The 25786-nt window shown below is 41.6% G+C and overlaps 1 protein-coding gene across 2 annotated transcripts in view; it reads left to right on the forward strand.

Annotated features, from left to right (window-relative positions):
• FIG4 (FIG4 phosphoinositide 5-phosphatase) overlaps positions 1–25786 on the forward strand; it is a 338548-nt gene that overhangs the window by 2528 nt on the left and 310234 nt on the right. For both annotated transcript variants that reach the window (XM_075862266.1, XM_075862267.1), the window contains exon 2: positions 6500–6599. In XM_075862266.1, coding sequence (XP_075718381.1) covers positions 6537–6599 — 63 coding nt within the window. In that variant the 5' untranslated portion in view covers positions 6500–6536. The remainder of the gene's footprint in view (positions 1–6499; positions 6600–25786) is intronic.

A 25786-nucleotide genomic window follows, 5' to 3' on the forward strand; every position in this document is an offset into this window, starting at 1 on the left:
TGGCTCACGCTGTTATGTGGGCGTCTGTAGCTGGCTCACGCTGTTATGTGGGCGTCTGTAGCTGGCTCACGCTGTTATGTGGGCGTCTGTGGCTGGCTCACGTTGTTATGTGGGCGTCTGTGGCTGGCTCACGCTGTTATGTGGGCGTCTGTAGCTGGCTCACGCTGTTATGTGGGCGTCTGTGGCTGGCTCACGCTGTTATGTGGGCATTTGTAGCTGGCTGACGCTGTTATGGGGCATCTGTTGTTGTGTTAACGTAGCTCTCTACATAGCCCCTGGCAGAAACGTCCTCTGATTTTTAGTCCCCTATGCATTTATGATTGATCCAATTATTTATTTATATATATATATATATATATATATATATATATATTTGGATCAGAGAAATACGTCAAAGAATAAATATTTATTGCAACAAAGACATTTTCTTATTTATGTGAGTGCTGGGTTTATTTTGCGGCTCTCCATATGTGGGCAGTGACAGGGCTCCTCCAGGAGCGTGGGGGTGTGGCACTATCTACAGGAGACACTGTGTCACCACCTACGTGAGCACTGTGGCATTATGTGGGCGCTTTGGCACTAAAAACGGTCAGATGGCATGCAAATCAATGAAATTTTAGAGACACACTGATGCAAAACGACCATGAAAAACTGATGGTTGATCCGTGTTTAACCCTTTCACGACCGCTTATATGTAAATCTACGTTGTGGAAGTGTATTTAAATATGGCGCCTGCTCACAGGCAGAGTGGGTGCTATTGCTGTCCGGTCTCTGCAATGTTGCACAGCAGGGACCCACCGATTTCTGATCGCAAGCATTTAACCCCTCAGATGCCGGTGTCAGATGTGACCACCGGCGTCTGAGGGGTTTTTACGGCCCCTTTCACTTCGGGGCCGGTCACCGTCATCCGCGCGGCGAGATCGCAGGAGCAGATGTATTCCTTTAGCAGCTGGGAGCCTTCTGCTAGCTTCCAGCCCTGCTATTCCTACCTGCCTGTACATCGTGATATTGCAGTCTATGGCATATGCGATCTAATGATCACAGGTTCAAGAAGCCCCCTAGGAGGGCTAAATAAAAGTTAAGGAAAAAAAATAAATAAAATATATATATATATATATATATATATATATATATATAAAAATTCTAATCACCCCCCACCCTTTCCCTAGATCATATATAAAAATAAACATGAAGTATTCCTGCGTCCGAAAGGGCCCGAGCAATAAAAATATAAAGAAATGTATCCAATACAGTGAACGCCATAGCGGGAAAAAAGGTCAAAATTGCAGAGTCGCTGTTTTTTTGTTTTTTTTGACACTTCAACTCCCACAAAAAGTTGAATAAAAAGTGATTGAAATGCCCGACATTCCCCTAAATGGTATTAATAAAAACGACATCTTTCCACATACATAAATATGTCTTACACAGCTATGTACACATAATTATAAAAAAAGTTATGGGGGTCAACATATGGCGATGCGAAGCAGTTTTTGTTTCTTTAAGGCCGGATTCACACGAGCGTGTGCGTTTTGCGCGCGCTCACGGCACTTGACAGCTCCGTGTGTCATGATCTTATGGTGCGCGACTGCATGCTTTTCGAGCAGCCGCCATCATTATGATACTCCGTTTGGATGTTTGTAAACAGAAAAGAACGTGGTGCTTTTCTGTTTTCATTCATCCTTTTCACAACTGTTGCGCGAATCGCGCGTCCCACGGAAGTGCTTCCGTGGGGCATGCGTGATTTTCACTCACCCATTGACTTCACTGGGTGCGTGATGCGCGAAATACGCACAAATATCGGACATGTCGGGAGTTTTTCACAGCGGACTCACACTGCGTAAAAATCACGCAACTGTCTGCACTGCCCCATAGACTAATATAGGTCCGTGCGATGCGCGTTAAAATCACGTGCGTTGCACGGACGTATATCCCGTTCGTCTGAATAAGCCCTAAAATTTTTTACAAAAAAAGGTACTAAAACATAACAAAAACTATATACATTTAGTATCGCTGTGATCGTACTGACCCGCAGAATAAAGATGACGTCACTTTCACTGTACAGTAAACCCTATAAAAACCAAACCCATAAGAAAATGAGGAACTGCTGTTTTTTTTCCCAATTCCACCCCATTCTGAGTTTTTTTTCCAGCTTCCCAGTACATCACACATAATATTAAATAATGCCATTAGAGAGTTCAACTTGTCCAGTACAAATTAAGCCCTCATACGGCTGTGTCAACGAAAAAAATAAAATCGTTATGACGTTTTGAAAGCAGGGGGGAAAAAACAAAAACATAGAAATGAAGATTAGTCTGATCCTGAAAGGGTTAACAACCTTTTATTTTATTTATTTTTTCTTATCTCCCACTAATATAGTTAATATAGCCTTAGGCCACTTTCACATGGCAGTATTTGGTCAGTATTTGGCATCAATATTCGCATGCCAAATTTTTGGCTTACAATTACTGATGCAAAATACTGATCAAAATAATACAGTTGTGTTCTTAGGCACCAATTGAAGATTTCCATTGGTTACCTGGCTCCAGAGATATTTCTAGTTCTGCGTCAGACCTTGTGATCTCCATGTTTTATTCTGTCATTCAAACTGCATAACGGCAGCCGGCTGAACTGAACTTCTTTCTTTCTTCTCCTGGTTTTGTCTCTTTTTGTCCTATACTTGGCCATTTTTCACGCATCACGCACCCATTGAAGTCAATGGGTGCGTGAAAATTGCGCACGGCATACGGAAGCACTTCCATGTGTCGCGTGTGATTCGCGCAACAGTAGATAAAGAAATTAAGGAAAATATAAAAGCACTTCCTTCATTTATTTTTCTAAACGGCAAAACCGCGTGTCATAAGGATGGCATATGCGTGAACATCACGCAGCCACGCACCATTCACTGATGACACACGGAACTGCAACACGCGCAAAACACTGCGTTTCTTGCACACGTTTATGTGAATAAGGCCTTACTTAAAGGGAACCTGTCACCAGCATTTCACCTATTAAACCAGCACTACCTGGTGGTAGTGGGTGAAAAATAATTTCTATATAACCTATAATTGTCTTCTTAGTCGGCTCCGTAGCTTTAGTATTCAGTTTTTTTTGTGTTCCCGCACCGTATGCTAATGAGCAGAAAAGAGTCATATCTTCATCCCTCAAGTCTTTCCGAGTTTACCCCGCCTCTGTACTTTTGATTGACAGCTCCTCGCCTTCCCACAGCACACAAAATCCCGAGCTTGTGCATTGATGTCCTCTTCAGTTTAGGAGAGGGGATAATGGCAATGAACTTTTTATAGCAGCGGCCAGTGAGGGATAAGTAAAGTTCATTATATGAAATGCTGGTGACCGGTTCCCTTTAAGGCCCTTTTACACTGGCCGATAAGCGGCCGATGCAGCAAGCATTGATCTACGAAACATCGTTGATCGGCGCTCGTTTGCGCCTGTCAGACGGAGCTATGGCTGGGGACGAGCAGTCGTTACTCTGATAGCTCGTCCTCGTACATTATTATCATGTCGGCAGCGCCTCTCCATGTTTGCAGCGAGCGCCGATCGAGACATCATTGATCGGTCCTCGTTTGCTCCGGTCACACGGAGCTATGGATGGGGATGAGCGGTCGTTACGCCGATCGCTCGGCCCCATACATTATTATCCTGTTGGCAGCGCATCTCCGTTTACATAGGGAGATGTGCTGCCGACAACAATGATATTTCACTTTTTTAAAACGATACGACCAGCAGATGATCGAGCGTTTGCTCGTTCATCTGCTGATCGCTGCCCTGTTTACACTGGGCAATTATCGGCAACGAGCATTAAGGGGGTTTTACACAGGACGATTATTGGGGAGACCAGCGATAATATAACGCTCGTTGCCAATAATTGCCCTGTGTAAACGGGAACGATCAGCAGATGAACGAGTAAACGCTGGATCATCTGCTAGTAGTATAGTTTTAAAAAAGTGAAATATTATCGTTGTCGGCAGCACATCTCTCTGTGTAAACAGGGAGACGCGCTACCGACATGATGATAATCTATGGGGACGAGCGATCAGAGTAAAGACCGCTCGTCCCCAACCATAGCTCCTTGTGACCGGAGCAAACGAGCGCCGATCAACGATGTCTCGTTGATCGGCGCTCGCTTCATCGGCCGGTGTAAAGGGGCCTTTATATTAACACTTGTCTGCCTGATGATCGTCCTGTGTAAAACCCCCTTAGTGAACCGAATTTTAAATAATTCTACATTGAGCGTTTCAGGGCTAAACGGGGTTAAATGTGAGCAAAATTGATATATGAGCGATGCAAATATATTAATATACTTTTATAACTGCGATTTATTTATGCAAGTCTTTTTGGATGACTTCACACCATGTTTTGTACTCCTTATCTGAATGTACTGAATAATGCAGCATACTAGGCTATTCTGCCTTTTAATACAGAAATAAAATTGGATCCTACTTTTTCCAGGTTTTGGACAATTGGGTTGGTTCACATGCCACGGTTTTGGTGCAGATTTTCTCTGTTACATTCTGCCTTGAAAATCTGCTCCAAAAGTACACAAAATGCAAATTATGTTTTTTTTTTTTTAACTCCTTTATCGTGCGGTGGAAATTAAAATGTGCACCATTCTGTCTCCGTGTATGTTCACATAGTTTTTTCAGGTGTGTTTCGAGCATAAAGCGGTTGCATTATTCTCCGAAATACACCTTTAAAAAAGCCTGCAAACAGCTTACAATTGTTTTCAATATAGTGCATGCGAGGTGTATTTTTATGCCGCTGTTAAAAAAAAAAAAAAAAAAAAAGTGCATGTCACTTCTTGAGGCGTTTTTTAGTTAGTTTTTGACCATATCCTATGTACCATGCCAAAAATGCTTTGAAGAAAAACGTTTGGCAAATCTGCCTCAAAAATGCCGGGTTTTCAGAGGATGTTTTTTCGTGATAACAGCCTTGTATGTTTCGGTTTCATACAGACGCCGTGTGAACATGCTCTAAGGGTAGGTTCAAACGACATATATGCGAGGCAGAAAATTACGAGGCTGATTTCGAAAACATCCTCTGAATCCAGGCGTTTTTGGAGCTGATTTTCAAAGCGTACCTGATTATTTCAAGTGTTTTTGGAGCAGATTTTGAGGCGTATTATTGCAGTTTTTGTAGCGTCCATGCAAAATCCGTTTGTAAAATGTTTCAAGTAGTGACATGTCACTTCCTGTTTACGAAGCATATATCTTTACAAGGCATTTTTTAATTCAGCAGTGTAAAAATATGTCTCATATAAACTACACCGTGTACTTCCCATTAAAATCAATGGCAAACTGTTTGCAGGCGTATTTCAAGTGTAAAAAAAGTGTCTAGCAGGTCAAGTAAGACGTGCCAAATTTATCATACAGCATTCACCACTGTGATAGATTTGGCGCATCTTGTCTAAATCTAAGTCCACATGCACATGGCCGTGCCCGTAATTATGGCCCGCGACTCCCATACAAAGTATGGGAGCACGACCCGTAAAACACGAAAAACTGACATGCTCCATAATTACCGGAATGGACACCAATCCATAGCGATACAGAATGGTGTCTGCGGCCAATAGAACTGAATGGGGCCATAATTACGGCCCGTAATTCCAGCTGAATTTACGCTCGTGTGCATGGGGCATTAGACTGCATTAGTACATCTGCTCCATTGAGTGCATGGCAGTGCAGTTGACATCTGTTTTCCATGCTTTTAGGGCATGCTTGTGTGAAAATAAAAAAGCTGATGTGATCAAAATAGTGCTAGATGTTTATGGACCAAGAGGGGTGTCCCATCATGACATCTATTAAAATGTCATAGAGGGGAGTCCTCCGCTCTAGTGTTTGGGAGTGTTTATGTATCACATGAACAGCCATTCATTTGACTTAAATGTGATAGATTACAGGTGGATCACGCAGGACCCGCTGACACTGAACCCGTCAGGTCCACAGGATTGACTGATTTAGGTCTCGGCGAAAGATACAGCTGCTCTGTATATGTAATACAGAGCAGCTGTATCTCAAAAAGTAAAGATAATTTTCCCTTCTAAAGGTTTACATAGCCTTTAATGCTACATTTCCCCTGCTCCGGCCGCTGCAGAGGAGATGTGTGGTTGGCAATCGGCTTCTTTTTTAAATTGGGTAGTCTTTACGATACAACCCTTTTTAGTTGCATTAGATTGTACTTCACTATTCCATTGCCATTCACGCAATTTACCCAAATGAGAATTCAGCCTATATGCAATAAATTAAACATATTCCTTAAGAAAAGGTTGAATAACATGGACCTCTGCTGATTAATAATGGCTGTTCGTTTAGTGCCACTTATTGGTTGCCAAGGGAAATGCTCAATCCTGGTTGGTGATCTTCATTTTGTTTTCAGTATTTTGTCTGTTTTATGGCTAATAAAATTTGTTTTGTTTGTATTTCTGAAGTTTTCTTTTATTACAGTTATAGTAATCCACACTTTCAATGTCATTTGTCTTATATAGAAGACACAAGTAAGAGTGAAACGTTCCTGTCATCGTGATGTCTCTTGCTGCCCCCATCATAAGCGGTATTCAGAAGCTGATACTCTATGAGACAAGAGCGGTGAGTTACTATATACTGTACTCTGGATTTTTTAATGTATCACTGTTTTTTTTAAGTGTGTCCCAGAAAAAGCCTTTTATAACATGTCAGTCAGACTGGCAGCTGGGATCCCCACCAATCCTGAGAAATAGCTGTCCTGGTCCCAACACTCAGTTGAGAGGTGTCTGTGCACACGTTGGCGCTATCCTCTGTAAAGATTGGAAGGTACAGAAACCTCCAGGACTGTCTTGCTCTCATGGTCATTACGGGTCTGATATGTGAGCTCCACGTCTGATCCAGAGAACAACCCAGTGATTGACATGGCTTAGTGAGGATTTTTCTTCTAAAATACCCAAACCAATCATTCTGTTCATATAAACAGTATAGGCAATTTATTATAATGGTGCAATACTTTTTAATGCTTTATACGGATTCAGGTCATAGTGAACGATAAAGCTGCTATGTATACAGAGCATCTGTATCTCAAAAAGTAAGAAGAATTTTTTATAAAAACGAATTTATAAAGTTGCACAATCCACACCGGTTTAACCTTTTTATAAAAATAAAAAAAGCCTTTCAAAGGTTTACATAGCCTTTACCAGTCATTGTCTGGTGTAAACTATGAGGATGCTTTATATATATATATATATATATATATATATATATATATATATATATATATATATATATATAAATAAAATAAATGTGTGTTCTATTTTATCTTTTCATTGTTGTCTCAAAGCTTTCAGAACATATGGAGGTCATAGTGTGGCATTCCCTACTCAGGACCCTCTCTATGAGCAAGATCAGAGAGCCGCTAACTAACAATGGCTCTCACTCTGGCAGATTCAAGATCTCCATGTATCACCGGGCCGTCATGTAATAATATAATTGTATAGCCAACAGAAACGTCCCCTGGTTGTTTGTAGGGTATGGGAAAACCAGACCAGCTGATCGCCACAGTAGCTTCCATGAGAAAAGGACTAGTCTTTGTGACACCAATGAGAATACACTTTCTAAATATAGACCCCCTTGGAGATCAGTGGGGGTCCAGCTACTGGAAGGCCTGCAATATGACGTGGCACCCATTCAAATAAATAGGCAACCATTTATTACCTGGTAGCTCCAAGTCCACCAGATAAGCCATGGACTGAAGGGTAGACTCTCCTTTATGATGTCCTGAGCGTACAAATCCTTTTAAGTTTCCTTGTGTTGACTTTGAGGATATAATAAAGTTCTTATCTTGGAAATACACTTGAAATAATGAAGTGTTTGAAATTTAACTCTGCATGACACGCACTATGTGTAGGTTTAGTTGTACATTATAATAGAAACGCTTCCTATAAATTGTGAACTACGTCACAGGTCTCTGTTGAGTTTGGACCACTTAAACTATAAGGTGACAAATCCGTGGATGCAGATAAATGGTGCTTATAGGGCTTGCCAATCCCACAAAAGAGTTTGGTAGCAAAAGCCCCTAGGAGATATCCCACTCCTGCTAAGAGTACCCACCAAAGCGTGTTTTCTTCTATTCTAGTAGTGTGACTATATGCAGGCCACTGCTGCTTGATAAACAGAGTGGATAAAATAAATATTTAGTAATAAATTGAAAGAAATAGTTATAAATAATAAGGCTGGATTCACCCACCGTGTTTTTAGGAACAAACTTTGTGTTTTTAGTGACATTTTTTGCAGGTTTTTCTTTTGCTGCAAAAATGCTGCAGCCAGATGTTCGCTTGTAGCTCAGGGGTCTCAAACTCGGCCGGGTAAGTGGGCCGCATATAGAAAAAATGGGAAGCTGACGGGCCGCATTACTTTCAAATTTGATACAATACAAAATTATTGTTAATCAATTAGTTATTTGATCTACTATAACACTATATTACTATAATAATAATACTACATTACTATAATAATACCGCTAGGTTTAAAATTTGAGAGATTTCTCCACGTGCTTATTTCAACAATCCAGTTTTCCAGTTTGTGTCGCTAAATGCAGTCCGGAGGCTCAGTTAGCAGCGTTTGGCAGACACACATGTCAAGATTGGGCAGCCCCTTTTTAGATGCTGCCACAGAGCCCTCTGTGGATGCTGCCACAGAGCCCTCTGTGGATGCTGCCACAGAGCCCTCTGTGGATGCTGCCACAGGGCCCTCTGTGGATGCTGCCACAGGGCCCTCTGTGGATGCTGCCACAGGGCCCTCTGTGGATGCTGCCACAGGGCCCTCTGTGGATGCTGCCACAGGGCCCTCTGTGGATGCTGCCACAGGGCCCTCTGTGGATGCTGCCACAGGGCCCTCTGTGGATGCTGCCACAGGGCCCTCTGTGGATGCTGCCACAGGGCCCTCTGTGGATGCTGCCACAGTAGCCCATATGGACATGGATGTCAGGGGCAACCCCAGAGCTGGAGTCCCGGGCAGAGCGCTAGTAGGTTCTTCCTGGGACTCCAGCTGTGCTCCTGACATCACCGGGACTCCCGCTCTGGGGAAGTCCCTGACATCACTGTCAATGTATGGACAGCGATGTCAGAGGCTTCCCCAGAGTCCCAGAGCAGAGACTATACTAGCGCTCTGCCCAGGACTCCAGCTCTGGGGAAGCCCCAGACATCGCTGTTCATATGTGGACAGCGATGTCTGGGAATTCCAGAGTCCCGGAGCAGAGTCTGTACTAGCGGCTCTATGTCCCGCGGGCCGCAGATGACAGCCCCAGGGGCCGCATGCGGGCCGCGTGCTTGAGTCCCCTGTTGTAGCTAATGGGGAAATATAATACGCCCTACAAACATGGCGTTTTTTGGGTCTCTGACATTGCTACAAAAACCACAGAGTTTTTGTCCCACTGACCTCCATAGGTTTTTGTCTTTCTCTTTGAAAGTTATTTTTTTCCTCTTTGAAAAAATGCAAGTGTCAATGTGTGTTGGCTCTTTTGTGGCGTTTTGCAAGAAAAAAGGATGTGTTGTAAAGTGGAATCTTTGCATAATTTTTGTATCACATGATTTGCAATGTCAAAAAACATCAACTAAAAAAAAAGCAGGTAGCAAAACACACTATTTTGAAAAAACACAGCCAAAATCACCATGAAAAAAAATTAATGTACCATTTAAAAATAAAACTTGTTCCTTATAAAATGTTTTATTAGTACAATTTAACAATTATACATATTTTTATATATTACATTTTTTTGCAATTCGAAATCCGGTTCTATGTCAAATAGTGTGTTAGATTGTGTATAGCAAAATGATCTACTAACTATCCCACATATTGTAGAGTTCTCAGTCCACACCTAGCTCCTGTAACACCCATGGCCGCGGGCCATCAGGATTACTCACCTGACGGCGGCGGCCACGGATCTGTGAGCGCTGGCCTGCATCTCCTACTCAGGAGATGCCAGCGCTCACTTCCACTTCTCTCTGCTGTGTCCCGTGCCCGGTCTTAAAGGGCCAGCGCACACCTGAATTTGTTTCCAAATTAGCCCATGAGCACCCTGGACTATAAGAAGGGCCCTGTCCTATTTTTGCCTGTTTTCACGGCCTGACGGCTCCCATAGAAATCATTGGATCTGTTTTTAACCGATGTTTTTTAGGAATCAATCCATATATTGACACTGACTTCAGGGGCTCCCTCTGGAAGAGGAGTCCCCGGCCAGAGCTTCGCAAGATCTCTGGCCGGGGACTCCTGTCTTGGAAAGCCCTTGACGTCACTAACCCATATATGGACCGTGACGTCACGTACTACTCCTAGAGCAGAATCCTCAGCCAGAACGTTGCCGATTGTGGCGCGATCTAGGGTGTGGAACTATCCACAGGGGACACTGGCGCTATGTGTGGGCACTATGGCACTTTATATGTGGGCACTATTGCATTTTATATGTGATCACTGTGGCAATATCTACAGTGGGCACTGGTGTTATGTGGGCACTGGATGTGTGCACTATTTACAGGGGCATTGTGGCACTATCTACATGGGCACTGTGGTATTTTCAGGCGGTTGGAACAAATAAAACCTGACATGAAATCCATCCATTTTATTTTAATGGCCATGAAAAAGAGATGGCAAACCTCAATTAAAAACGGACAGACTGACTGGAAGTGGATGAAAATTTGGAGACCAACTGATGCAAAATGGCCATGAAAAACTGACAGTTGATCAGATTTTAATGGCCATGTTTTTCCACTTTCATGTGAATGTAGCCATAGTATCAATAACTGTGGCTTTTGGGGGCAATCCCCGGTGTAACCAGGGTGGGTTTTATCGTACCCTGCAATTTGGTTTTCAGATGTTGGTAAGTATGCATACATGTTACATACACTGATACATTGTAGTAAACTTCCAGGATAGTAGAGAGATTTTTTCTGGTGATGTACTTAGCTCACAAAGGATTGGATACGTCCTCTGGGTGCAATCCAAAATGTTTCCATTCGCTGACAGAAAATAGAGATGTTCAACAGTAGGCAGAATAGTAATCGATGCGGCTTGGGTGGACATACACCTGAAAAATTTGCTGTTACCTATGGATCTATGCTTCTGTGACTGAGGCTTCTGAATGGCAGTTACCCAATATAGTGGCTGGCAAAAAGCAGTTAGCTTGACATTTATTCTATATAGAAAAAGTACCTGGCGCTGCCTGGGTATAACGTGTTGGTCTGTCTGTTTGTGTATTCATTGGAATTGTTCCAAGGGGGCCCAGGAGTCTAATCCATGCCCTCATATTGTCTTGGTTTCTGGGAAAATTGCTGGTAGCCCTATATTACACAGTTACACACTGTTTATTTCAATTTTAATAGACTATGGTTGGATCAGAATTGAAAACCGCATCATGCATGAAAGCCCACTCATTAGCACGCTGAACATGATGCGCTCTATCAGCTTGCTGACTGGCCTGTGTTCGGGCAGCAGTCTCTTTGCTTCTGAGAGCCACCTGTCTGATCTGTTGCTGAGAGAGCCCAAGTTTGCTGAGGAGTTTCAGCAGCTTGAGCGGCAGTATGACGCATTTGATCAGCTTGGAGTTGGGCAAGAGGAGTCTCTGCAGCTAGTAATGCAGCTTTCCTCCTGGCCATCAGTAAACTGATTGTTTGCTATGGGTAACTGCTCCCCTGTAGCTTCCCATCTAGGATTATCTTGTAAATTACACTACCTGCTACTGCCAGATAAAAACATCTTTACTATAAAAGCGACAAACAGACATTCACTTTTATAATATAGAATAGCAGAGTTACCCGGCTTCACACTGGTCTCTTTGTTTGTGTGTGGTTAAAAACGTCATTTTCTTCTGATATAAAGCCAACATATCCAATAAAGTCCAAGCGCAGGGTTCCTTTTTGGAGGCATGACTGGTCTGAAAAGGGTTCAACTTATGAGAATGCTGAAATACACAGGCTTGGTTCTGTTGAGAGATTTCAGCAGCTCGGGCAGCAGCCATGAGCTTTCCTCAGGAGTGTTTTGTCTAAGTGCAGGGTTACTTTTTGGAGGCATGACTGGTATGAAAGGGTTTCAATTTATGAGAGTGCTCAAATCCAGTATAGGTGCAGTTAATTTAAGGCGAGTAACACGTCGAGTAAAGAAAAATGTCTGGGTTGTTCTGGAAACCTTGTCTAAAACTGTGTGTCTGTGAGTGAGGCTAAGAATGATGGACCTGCGAGCTTCTATTGGCTAATACAGCTCATCTGATGTGATATGAAGGTCCTTGATGTGGAAGCCAGTGATGTCGTATTTGCTTTTGTGAATATGTCGAGAACGGTAGGTCCTAGCTAGCTGAAACCTGGTTTAAACCTTTGGAAGCGCGTGATTCGCTTATGTGCCAAATATCAGATTAGTCCAGTCGCTTTGCCGTGCATAAAGAACATACAACAAACAGCATAAATTCATATATATATATATAATATAAAATGTCCACCATCCAGCAGCACCAGTCAAAATATGGGTGGGTGCACGTCCCAGGAGCCCGATCACAACTCCAAATCCTCTATAGTCGTCCAGTAAGAGACAGCACTCCAAGTAGTAGTGAAAAAAAAATGCCTTTTTATTAGCCCTTGTGCGACGTTTCGGCTCTTTACATGGAGCCTTTTTCAAGCATACAGTCAGTGTAAAAACATGTTAATGAGATCAATTGCGTGGTCTCCATATATTGCACAAGTGATTAACATAAGACATAAAAAATGACTAAAATACAGTCATATTTTATCAGAAAAAAGGTATAAGTATAAAAACGTGTCAAAAAATACATGATAATCCTCATAGCAATCAGGACCATCATGTATCAAGCAATATAAGTGCTAATTAGTGTACATGGATAATAAATAATTACAGGTGCAAACAATACATAATAGATTAAAAAACATTAGCCATGTGTTTACCTTGGTTCCATATGTTCAAGCGCATTTCCGTCGCCTAAAGGGTGAGCAGCGCTGGTCTATGACGGATTAGTATGTTGCTAGAACGCTGTTTCGCGCATGCGCATATCTACTTTGAAGCCAACGGTGGCCATCTTTGTATAGGAATCACGATCAATAAAGAGTATGTTGCTTTGAACAGTGTAGACGCAGTTAGGCGTTATGGGCAGCGCGAAAAGGATTGAATACTCGATTAAGATCTATTAATAACCTATTAGGAAGTCTAGTATATATCACCAGACGACCCAGACATTTGATATCAAAATATAAAGCGCTATTTCGCTCATGCGTATATGACTCTGAGGCCAACGGTGGCCATTTTAGTAAAGAAAACTCAGAGTGTGCTATAACAAAATTGATAGCCAACATTAATGTAATTCGACTACTTTAGATATGTAAATCATCCTAGTAGATCATGTTAGTTTTGCCCTCAAAGAAACAAATAAAAAAATAAAAAAACTTGATACTTTTTTAGAGCAAAAAACGCTGTTCAAACGCACTGTGTGTACATTGCCAGAGAGCAATAATGAAGTAGTCTCCAAATTAGATAAAAATATACAAAATTTATTTATCCAACATGTCTTTATACATTTTTGAAAATAAGTGCCGTCAGTATCATTTACAAAGTTTTTCCGTATCATTTACCCCCCAGAACTATATATCCAAGGCAAAACACGGCAATATACTTGATATTTTCTTTGTCAATGATCTGAAAGAGATAAAAAAGTTGTAATTTACAAATATAAGTAGTTTTTACACTAATTCATGTACAAAGAGGCATATGATCACCGCATCCCCCCTGTGGGCAAGTGAATCTCTAGACTACACCATATGTGACAAAGTCAACATTGAGACCATTAGGCTTCAATGTTTGTAATCTCTCTATCCACTGGAGTTCTTTATATTTAAGTGATTTAATACGGTTCCCTCCTCTGCGTGGAAGAGGCACATAATCTATCAGATAAACTCGTAATGTCTCTTTCCGTATGTCCAGCTTCCGTATAATGCTTGGATACGGGAAGATCCATAAGTTTTTTCCGGATGGTATAACGGTGTTGATTTAACCGTATTTTAAATTCAAGGGAAGTTTCTCCAACATATAGGAGATGACAAGGACACTCCAAAATGTATACAACATGGTCAGATATACACTTCAAATAAAACCTTATGTCATATGCTCGTTTAGTCTGGGGATGAATAAATTGAGATCCCTTTTGTATCAGAGAACAATTGATACAATTAAGGCAAGGATAGCAGCCTGTATTACTTTTGATAAAATAAGTTTGTCTATTCATTCTACCAGAGCCTATATCAGAATATACTAATCTATCCTGTAGATTGGGTGATCTACGGTTTGAAAATAATGGATTATTCTCAATCTCAGGAATGTGTGGTAAGCTGTGTCTCAATATAGGCCAATACTTTAGTATTTTATTAACACTATCACTATTCTCAGCGAAAGTGCTAACAAACGGTATACGGGCAGGCAATAACCCTCGTGTTTTAATCTTTAAAGTGTGTCCTTTTGTATAAGCTCCACATTTTGACCTCTGTTGTTTAAGAGACATTATTGGGTAACCCCTCTGGAGAAATTTATTTTCGATATTTTGGAGAGTACCATCTAGATTACTTTCCACACTATTGATACGTTTCCCACGGATAAATTGACTGGTAGGGAGACTTTTTATCATAGAACGTGAATGGTTACTATTGAACGTTAGCAGATTATTCCTATCTGTTTCCTTAACAAAAAGTTCAGTAGTCAAATTCCCTTCATGAACTTTGACCGATACATCGAGAAATTGAATGGATGTGTCTGAGCTAACCAGGGTAAATTTGACTGGGGTCAATAGTATTTAGAAACGAATGAAAAAATTGCAATTCACGATCATTACCCTTCCAAATGAGGAAGACGTCGTCAATGTATCGTATCGCTTGAGAAAGGCTCACACTGAGTTGAAACGTCGCACGTGGAATAAAAGGATCTTTATCCAATATTTGGTAGTGCTGCCTCACTTTCTTTTGTCCATAATTGAGGGGTCATTTTTGGACTGACCCAGGAGGCGTGCACCCGTTTTGAAGTTTTGGGATCCTGTGCTGCTGATTTGCATTTGTATATTGCTTGATACATGATAGCTCTGATTGCTATGAGGATTATCATGTATTTTTTGACACGTGTTTTTATACTTATACCTTTTTTCTGATAAAATATGACTGTATTTTAGTCGTTTTTTTATGTCCTATGTTAATCACTTGTTAATGAGATCAATTGCGTGGTCTCCATATATTGCACATGTTTTTACACTGACTGTATGCTTGAAAAAGGCTCCATGTAAAGAGCCAAAACGTCGCACAAGTGCTAATAAAAAGCCATTTTTTTTCACTGCTACTCGGAGTGCTGTCTCTTATTGGACTATAAATATATATATAAGATGGGCACTGGTATGATAGGACAAAACCTGCAAGTGGAGAAGGGCTAATATAAGGACAGGCACATGGTAAATGTTTTGTTAAGGAACAAAGAGCAAATTGCTCTGAAAGAAATAACATAAAAAGAGGTCAGCGTTCAACAGAAACCGGTATTTGGGATGGTTGTGGTTAGAAGAATAAGTGCGGTTGCGTGGAGCCCCGTGGAGCTTTTAAGTTTATCAATATACCACTTGCAGTGAAAGGACAAGAGCATATCATTATTACATCAGGGACGTTTTGTCATCAGAGGACACACATCATTTCACACTTTTAAACACCCGGCACAAAGTGCTTTAGTCTTCACATGGTGTATTAAGGCTGGAGTATTCGTAGACAAGGAAATCCGATACTTGCTGTGAAATAAAGAAGGTAGTAGCTGAAAATAAAGTCTTCAATGAACAGCAGCATGTTTTGTAACATGTCACTATGAAGAATAAGCCCGCAAGGAAGATTTTACTAGATAAAACTGCGTAACAGATTTATAATACACCCCTAAAAAAAAATATCTGGAAATTTTACAGACTTGTCCCTTTTGTTTTACGTTTGTTAATAATTTATTTAGGCGTTTTGAGTCCTCCTTTTGGTCTAAAGCTGACCATGGATATAAGACATTTCTCATATGATTGTGTGGATACACCAACAGCAGGGGTGGACTGACCAATCAGAAATTTGGATAGTGCAAATGGGCCAGAAGGGGTTGATTGCCACTCAGTCAAAGGGAAAAAAAGAAATAAATGGTGGTCAAATAAAATGTGTAAAGAATGTATTAGCTAAAGAGGAGAGTGTTTGGTGAACTCAGCCCAGCATGTCCTACATAGTGCCATATAACTACATTTCCACTGCAGCAGCCACTCCAATTCGCCCATCCTGCATTATTAGCTAATCGCTTGTGTTTTTTTTTTTTTTTGTTTTATATTCGTTTTTACGGCAACAGTGTCTTTATATAGTAAGCGAGCACTGCCTCACTGCCATTTACATTCGTATCCCAGATCCTCGTTTACGCCGCAGTATGTCAGGGGGACGCTAGCAGTGTTTCTCATCTCTTAATACACTGTACCAGCAATAATAAATATATTGATTCGGATACCTAGTAGGGACTAGGTATCCAGATCAATAAGTCCCCAGCACTACATGCCGGTTAGTGTCATATACCGACCTATGAATGGATGAGAGTACTCTATGCAAGTAGCCTGGCACACAGCCTGTTTTCAACATTACATATTTTTGACCCATTCACATGTACTATACATTTTTAAGATATATGAATAAGGTTTTTTATTTTATGGCCTGTTTAGTTAAAGGGAATGTGTTGCCAGCAAAACATGTTTTTTGTTTTTTAGTTAAACAATTAGTGTGTAGGTGATTAAACATTGTTCTAATTTTTTTATTTTTTTTCACGAGTCAGAAAATATTATAAATTTGGATTCTAATTTATAATATTTTCCATTGCTGGTCACTAGATGGAGCCATTCCCAAAATTGCAGCATTGCATGTGGTAAAGCAACCACATTGCTTTATGCTGCAAAATTGGGTAAAAAGCACTCGCTCTAGTGAGCTCTCAGAATCCCCCCCCCCCTCCTTTATCCTGGCTAGTGCCGGGAGAAACGAGGGGTTTGAACTGTCTAACCTCCTACACTGTGTGTCGCCATGTTTTGAGCTAACACACAGTGTAGAAGATTTACATACAGTAGTAATCACACACTGAAACACAAACATGCATAGAAATCACTTACCTGCTCCAGTCGCCGCCGCTCCCTCGGGTCCGTCCGCTCCGTCTGCTGCCGCTGCTCCATGTGCACAAGTCCGGAAGCCGCGACCGGAAGTAGTAATCTTACTGTCCGGCCGCGACTTCCGGTCCACAGGAAAATGGCGCCGGACGGCGCGCATTTCAAATTGGACTGTGTGGGAGCGGCGCATGCGCAGTTCCCACACAGACGGCGTACACAGAAGTGGATGGGACGGGCCCCGTTCGCAGTCCCTATGGGACTGTGGCTGCCGTATTCCATGTCTGTATGTGTCGTTAATCGACACATACAGAAATGGAAAAAAAAATGGCAGCCCCCATAGGGAAGAAAAAGTGTAAAAATAAAAAAAAGTAACGCACAAATAAATCCAAACGTTTTTAATAAAGCACTAACATCTTTAACATATTAAAAAAAATTTTGTGGTGACACTGTTCCTTTAAGGGCTAGGTCACTAGTGGGGCTTTATGCCCTTTTATGAATATTTCTATTTGGACTCAATCCCCTTTCCAGGTATTTTTTTCCCCTCCTATTTGTAAAAAAATATATATATATTAGATTAACCAAAGTGGTTGCCTTAATGAGACCATCCCTTTTAAAGCATTAGAATATATATGATCTGAGATTTAGTCCTTGAGTTGAGATTTTGAAGACTTATAAACTTATTCTCTATGTATCCCCTAAGTATAATGATAGCGTATGCAGCATATCTTTAGAGGCTTCTGTATGGATGTGTGTTTCTTAGCACATACACCAACACGGGAAATCCAAACCAAAAAGGGAACAGACACCACTGTCCAATAGGGACAAAACTCTGAACATCTCATTAGCCACCTTTACTAGTTGTCGAATTACCGCTCAACCCGAAGGGAATAAGTTCTAAATATTTCACTGACCATCAGATATTGGTATACGCTTATTAGATAAGATAAGATATATATATATATTGCAGTATCTTATGTCCTCATGTAATTGTTCCTTAGTTTTCTTATCTTTTATTCAATCTATATTGTTTCTTTTTTTTACACCATGAATTAAACACAACACTAGCTGGGAGTGAGATAAGGAACTGGGAGGAGAAAGCAGGGGTGTGCATTGCGTTGAGGTCTGGGTGACTGTGACAAAAGTTAGTTTTCAAAAGCAACTGCTGTAAAAGACTCTGAGTCAGGATCTTAGAGGCTATAGAAACCTTTGTGCATTAAAACGACAATATACACATATCTTACTAAGTCCCTTTAGAAAAAAAAAGTGGCACTTATCTGTTTGTCTTTTTGCAATGAGGTGTCCTTCTCCAGCTACAGTCACACGAGCGTATCAGATTTGCGCGTGAATCGGGTCCGTGTGTGTTGCGTTATGCATCAGTGTGTATCCTTGTGCGGTGCGTGGTTTTCACGCACCCATTGACTTCAATGGGCGCGTAGGTGCGTTAATATGCACCAATATAGGACAAGCAGTGAGTTTCACGCATGTGTGTACGGCCCCATTGAAATCAATGGGTCCGTGAGCCTTGTGCGATTTCAATGCGCAGCACACGGGCGTTATTCACGCACGTGTGAATGGGCCCTTATAACGGTTCTCACCGGTTTGTTCGTGGATCCTCGTTGTCGTCTGGGAGATGGTGCTTGGAACCCAGGCAACGCTTGGCACAGCAGGTAGAGGCGGTCGGATGGATAGGCAGAAGTCGGGGCAGGCGTCGTAACGGGTATGGCAGCAATAGGTCAAAGCAGGCGGCAGACAAGGATAGTCAAGTTCAAACAGAGTTCGGTAACGGGAAATCCAGACAATGGCAGAAGGAACGGAAACGGGGAACTAGGGCACAGTGAACTCACGCAGAACTTGGTTGAACAAGCAGGGATGAAAGGGAGGAGGAACCTTAAATAGGAAGTTCAGGGAATTAAGGCGTGCGCTGGCCCTTTAAGGCATGACGAGTCAGCGCACGCGCCCTCTAGTGACAGCAGCCGCACATCGGGGATGCCGACCGCGGAAGGAGTTGATGGCTGCACTCACCTGACGCCGTCCAGGGCCAGCAGGACATTCGGACCGGGTAAGTGGAGCTCGGGAGGAGCAGCTGATCCGGGAGGGTGCCGGAACCGAAGCGGAGGCCGTGGGAACGGCGCGGCAGCCGTTACAACCCTTAATACATAGTTAGTACGGCTGAAAAAAGACACATGTCCATCAAGTTCAACCAAGGGACGGGAAAAGGGAAGGGAAAAATGTCTACACATAGGAGCTTATATTTTTTTGTTCTAGGAAATTATCTAAGCCTTTTTTAAAGCCATCTACTGTCCCTGCTGTGACCAGCTCCTGCGGTAGACTATTCCATAGATTCACAGTTCTCACAGTAAAGAAGGCTTGTCGCCTCTGCAGGTTGAAACTTTCTTTTTCCAGACGGAGGGAGTGCCCCCTTGTTTTTTGAGGGGGTTTTACATGGAACAGGATTTCACCATATTTTTTGTATGTGCCATTAATATATTTATATAAATTAATCATGTCCCCCCCCCCTTAGTCCTTTTTCAAGGCTAAATAGGTTTAATTATTTTAATCTTCCCTCATAACTTAGATTCTCCATGCCCCTTATTAGCTTCGTTGCTATTCTTTGTATTTTTCCCAACTCCAGGGCATCCTTTCTATGAACTGGAGCCCAGAACTGAACTGCATATTCTAGATGAGGCCTCACTAATGCTTTGTAAAGTGGTAATATTACATCCCTGTCCCGCGAGTCCATGCCTCTTTTTTAATACACGACAATATCTTGCTGGCCTTTGAAGCAGCTGATTGACATTGCATGCTGTTATTTAGTTTATGATTTACAAGTACACCCAGATCCTTCTCAACAAGTGACTCCCCCAGTGTAGCTCCCCCTAGGACATATGATGCATGCAGGTTGTTGGTATCCAGTTGCATAACTTTTTACATTTATCTACATTAAACCTCATTTGCCAAGTGGATGCCCAAACACTTAGATTGTTTAAATCCGCTTACAATTTCCGAACATCTTCCATAGACTGAACATTACTACATAGCACTATTTCTATTTTTGCAGATGACACCAACCTATTAATCCCATCCTCTATCATTAATAAATAAGTTGAATAATAGTGGTCCCAGCACAGAACCCTGGGGTACAGCACTTATAACCGGGGACCATTCAGAGTAGGAATCATTGACCACAACTCTCTAGATACGGTCCTTGAGCCAATTCTCAATCCAATTACAAACGATACTTTCTAAACCTATAGTCCTTAATTTACCCATTAGACGTCTATGAGGGACAGTGTCAAATGCCTTTGCTAAGTCCAAAAACACTATATCCACAGCGGCCCGCCTGTCTAGGCTTCTGCTCACCTCTTCATAAAAACAAATCCGGTTGGTTTGACAACTTTTGTCCTTAGTAAAACCGTGCTGGCTGTCACTTATAATACTACTTTTTGTCACATAATCCTGTATATAGTCCCACAATAGCCCCTCAAACCTTTTCCCCACGATGGATGTTAAGCTTACTAGTCTATAATTACCCAGAGAAGACCTAGAGCCCTTGTTGAAATTAGGCACTACATTTACCCTGCGCCAGTCCCTTGGCACTTTACCAGTCTCGAGAGAATCTCTAAATATTATGAAGAGGGGGACAGAAATAACTGAACTAAGCTCCTTAAGAACTCTAGGGTGTAACCCATCTGGTCCCGGGGCCTTGTGCACATTTATTTTATTTAATTTAGCTTGGACCATATCTACATTCAGCCAATTCAGTATATCAACTGATATATTAACAGCACTGGCAGCGGCTACATCAGCAGCTCTCATAGCTGGCTTGTAATCTTTCTCTATTCAAACTTTTTGCTGTAGGGAGTTCCCTTGCTTTGGTCTCACGTTATGGAGTGTTTGGTTTTCTCATGCACGAGCACATGCACTGCGCATGCTCAGTTATCTGTGATTGGGACAGAACGCTGGGCATGTGCAGTAGTCCTCAGTAAAGCAGTGCAAAATTAAGCTGCTTAACCGCATCTCATCTGCCAAACTAAGTCATCAGAATCTTGCACATCCGAAGATTTTATAGCAGATGCAGGTGCTGCTGAGTTTGCCGTCAGGAAGCTGATTGAAGGACTGAATACAACTGCTGGCCCTGTACTGAGATACACACCAAGCACAGAAGACAAACGGTGGAGAATTTTTTATTAAAACCAATTAGAAATATATTATCTTTTACAAAATACATACAATGCAATAATAATATGATGCCAAGGTGTTCATAGCCTTTAAGATTCTGCCTACAGTCAGTGAATAGGAATGTTTATTGTTGACATTATGTGGCTGAATGCCCGTCCTGATCACCCGAAACGTAAAAATATCCATTGATATTGGAAGGTTTTTGTTTTCTTGTGGTGGCAGTGTTTGCAAAAGTAAAAATGGGAAGTGCAGCCATATTAGTTGTCACTTTTTTTTTTTTTTCTTTGAAATTGAATCAACTGTCCTTTTTGTCACCTTTAAATCCTGTGAATCCTTATTTATATGAAAACTGAATTCTAAAAGTGTAACTTGAGTTATGCGGCGGTCTGCTCTCCCATCTGGGGCAGGAGGCTATATCTCTAGACCAGAAGCCGCTCTTTCAAAGCTCCAATTATAATTAAAAGTTTTTTTCAGGCTTGCATAACTGGCTGCAAAGCAATCTAAAAATAGTAAAGTAAAGAATCATTGCCTAATACTTCTAATAGATTATCTTATTCCCTTGATGCTTGCCATGTGCTGCTCCTCCTGTTAACTTCTTCAACGTAGTTCGAGCCCAGTAACCAATCACGGGTCAGTAGCCAATCATGGGTCACTGCAGTGACGTACTCTCCAAAGCAGCAGTGCTGTGGCAGCCGTATGTGCATTCGGTGGCTTGGTGCTCCAAGTTTACAGTCAGGCTGTCATCGTTCCCAGCAGAGGGAGGCACTGACTGCTCCATTTTGACAGAGCACGCACACCGCAAATACCAGATAATAACCGCTTTATCTGGTCCTTCTGTGAGTTAAGATTACTAGAGGAGGTCTACCTAGCTAGTTGCATTGCTTTGGCTGTCTTTTTTTTATTTTGTATAAATATATATTTTTTCCCATTCGATCCTATAGGGAGGATAACTGATAACGCAACTGGGTTGCTTTTAGACATAATTATGTTTTGCCAGTGTCTGGTTTATTAGACCTTACTATGATTTATTTAGACCTGGTTTATAATATGTACAAGGGTCCTCATTTATCAAAAAGTTTTTTCTATTAGACAATCTGTGTTGCCCATAGCAACTAATCATAGTGCAGCTTTCATTTTTCTGTGTCTGGTACGGCCAGGAACAGAGATCGCGCTGTTACTGTGTGTTTAACCCCTGAAATGCTGCGGTCAATCGCATCTGAGGTGTCGAAAGCTCATCACCCCCCCGCAATGAGATTGGGGGGTGACGACGGTTGTCATTGCAGCCCAGGGGCCTAATGAATGCCCCCAGGACTGACTTCACTCTGCCTCTGCTAAGCCCTGCCTGTAAAAATGACAATATACTGCAATACGTTACTATTGCGTTTTTACTACAATACGTCAGTATTGCAGTGTATTGTAAGAGTGATCTTACCATCACTGGTTCAAGTCCCCTAGAGGGACTAATGAAATGTGTAAAAAAAAAAAAAGTCAAATAAAGTTTTTAGTTAGTGGAAAAAAAAATAATTTTAAGTTCCAAAAAAAAAACCTTTTCCAATTTGTCCTCTAGAGTAATGTAAAAAAAAAAAGTTAACAAAATTGATATTGCTGTGTCCGTTAAAGTCTGAACTATTAAAATATAGCTTTATTAAATGCGCATGGTGAACGCCGTAAAAAAACATTTAAAATACCAAAATTGTTGTTTTTTGGTCAACTTTGGCCCCCACAAAAAAAAATTCATAAAAAGTGATCAAAAAATTATATGTAACAAAAATTTATTCTGATAAAAACTACAGCTCGTCCCACAAAAAAGAAGCCTTCACACCGCTCAATCAATGAAAAAATAAAAAAGTTATGGCTCTCAGAATATGGCGACACAAATCTAATTTTTTCTTTAACAAAAAGTTTTGTTCTTTAAAAGTAGTAAAATATAAATAAAAACCTATATAAATGTGGTAGTACCGTAATCGTATTGAGCCACAGAATAAAGTTAAGTTGTCTTTTTTTTTCCTGCATGGTGAAAGCCGTAAAAACGAAACCCAAAAAACAATCGGGGAATCTCCGTTTTTTTTTCCACTTTCAGAGAACTTTTTTCAGTTTTCCAGTACTTTAAATGCTACCAATAGAAACTACAACTCCTCCTGCAAAAAATAAGCCCTCACACGACTCTGTTGACAGAAAAATAAAAAGTTATGGCTCTTGGAAGGCAGGGAGGAAGAAATAAAAATGAAGATCTGCAAAATGTCTGCGGCGGAAGGGGTTAAGAAATTAGACCGTTTTACTATTCGCACCCTGGGCCTCATTTATTAAAACTCTGTGAAAATGTTCATAATTAGTCAACTGCACCTATTAGGGTCATTTCATATTCTAGGGCTTTTTAGTCTTTTATTCTGGTCCCTCAAATAGAAGTTTTCAAGGATTTCTCAATACACTTTATACCACAGGCAATAACAAAACTGCTGCATGTTACTGGCTGTATAAGAGAAGTTGCCAAATTGACATCACTCAGTTCTCTGTGGCTATTGGCTGAAGCTTCATCACACAGACTTGCTGCTTTGCCTGCCCCCTCCATGCACTCTACACATAATACTGGTAATACTAAAAGCTCTCTTCCATTTTAGCTGCTTCATCCCGAATATCGACCAGAAGCATATGGGAATTATCTGAAATGAGCAAAGCGCTAGCAGTATTAGTAATGTTTATAGATAGAGTCCATAGCAGGAAGTCCGTGAGGTGCAGCTTTAGCCTATGCAGGAAGTGATGTCAGAAAAGAGGGGGAGTCATTTTGGCAATTTCTCCTGTACAATCCAGTAACATGCAGCAGATTTGTCATTTCCTGTGCTGATGAGGACCATGACAATTTTCCTTTTGGGAACCAGAATTAAATAATTAACAGCACGACTATTTTAAACTTCCTTAGTAGGTCCATTTTACGAAGCGTAGTCTGGATCTGTTTGGTAGTCTATATAGTGAAAGGGCTTTTAGCAGGTGTCCCACTAACACGTACTTAGGCCTCACTCACACGAGTCTGGCGTTTTTGCGCACGCAAAAACGCGGAGTTTTGCGTGCGTAAAAACCACTTAACAGCTCCATTGGGCAGCAGCATATGATGCGCAGCTGCGTGCTTTTCGCGCAGCCGCCATCATTATGACACTCCATTTGGATGTTTGTAAACAGAAAAGCACGTGGTGCTTTTCTGTTTTCATTCATCCTTTTGACAGCTAATGCGTGAATCACGCTGTTCGCACGCAAGTGCTTCCGTGCGACATGCATGGTTTTCACGCACCCACTGACTTCAATGGGTGCGTGATTCACGCAAAACGCCCAAAGAACAGATATGTCGTGACTTTTTTCAGCGGACTCACGCTGAGTAAAAAACACGAACATGTCTGCACGGCCTCATAGACTAATATAGGTCCGTGCAACGCGCGTGCAAATCACGCGTGTTGCACGGACGTTTTTCCCGTTCGTCTGAATAAAGCCTTATGGTGGGACAAGAGCTGAGGCGTTGTCCTACAATTTAAGGAAGTAGTGTGCTCTATCTATGTGTCTGTTATCAGGGCGCTTATTTCCTCCATACATGGAGTAAAACCTGATGGAACGTAAGTGTGAACAGAGCCTAAGGCCCGTATACTAGTGTCCTGTCCACAATGCAATGTTCACATCTGCGTTTGGCCTTTCTATCAAGTTTTCCATCTCTTTTAATGATAAGAATAGTTCAGCAACCATGACAGACCCCATTATAAGCAAATGGGGTCCAGCAGGCTCTTTTGAACAGGTCCTGAGGGTTTCTTTATTTAAAAGACGGGTGTTGCGGAATTTTTTTATTTTTATATAATATTGCTTTTAGTATGTTATTAAAATACATTTTATTTGTGTGTTTGTGTTTTTACTTTTTTCTTTTTTCTAACTTTTACTTCACTATGGGGGCTGCCATTTTGTTTTTCATCTCTGTATGTGTCGATTAACGACACATACAGAGATGGAATACGGCAGCTACAGTGCATAGGAGTCAATGAACAGGAGCCGTTCCATTGACTTTGCTCTCTGGCTCTGTACTGCGCAGACGCAGGTCAGAGTCACGCAGAGCAGCTGTTTGCAGGGAGAGAGCAGGCGCCATACTGAAGACCAGCTGCACTGCAGGTAAGATGTGTCTCTGCATGTCCCACTCTCTATCTCACAGACCGCCGCTCTCGTGACCCCCCGACGGCCCCCCCCCCTTGTATGAAGGACACATGATGCAACTGTACTGGGAAAGCCCTGAACGATAAATCTAGTTGTGCTGAGACTGTTTGGGAATGTGACTAATGAACCTCTCAGTCTCAGCACAACTAGAGAGATTTATCGTTCAGGGGTCTGGGAAAGCTGGGTGACCACCATTGCCTTTCTACTGGAGTGTGAGAGGTTGATTAGTCACATCCCCAAACACACTCTAGTAGGAGGGGGTAATGGT

Source organism: Rhinoderma darwinii, chromosome 4 (genome assembly GCF_050947455.1).
Source record: "Rhinoderma darwinii isolate aRhiDar2 chromosome 4, aRhiDar2.hap1, whole genome shotgun sequence".
In the NCBI taxonomy this organism is placed as follows: Eukaryota; Metazoa; Chordata; class Amphibia; order Anura; family Rhinodermatidae; genus Rhinoderma; species Rhinoderma darwinii.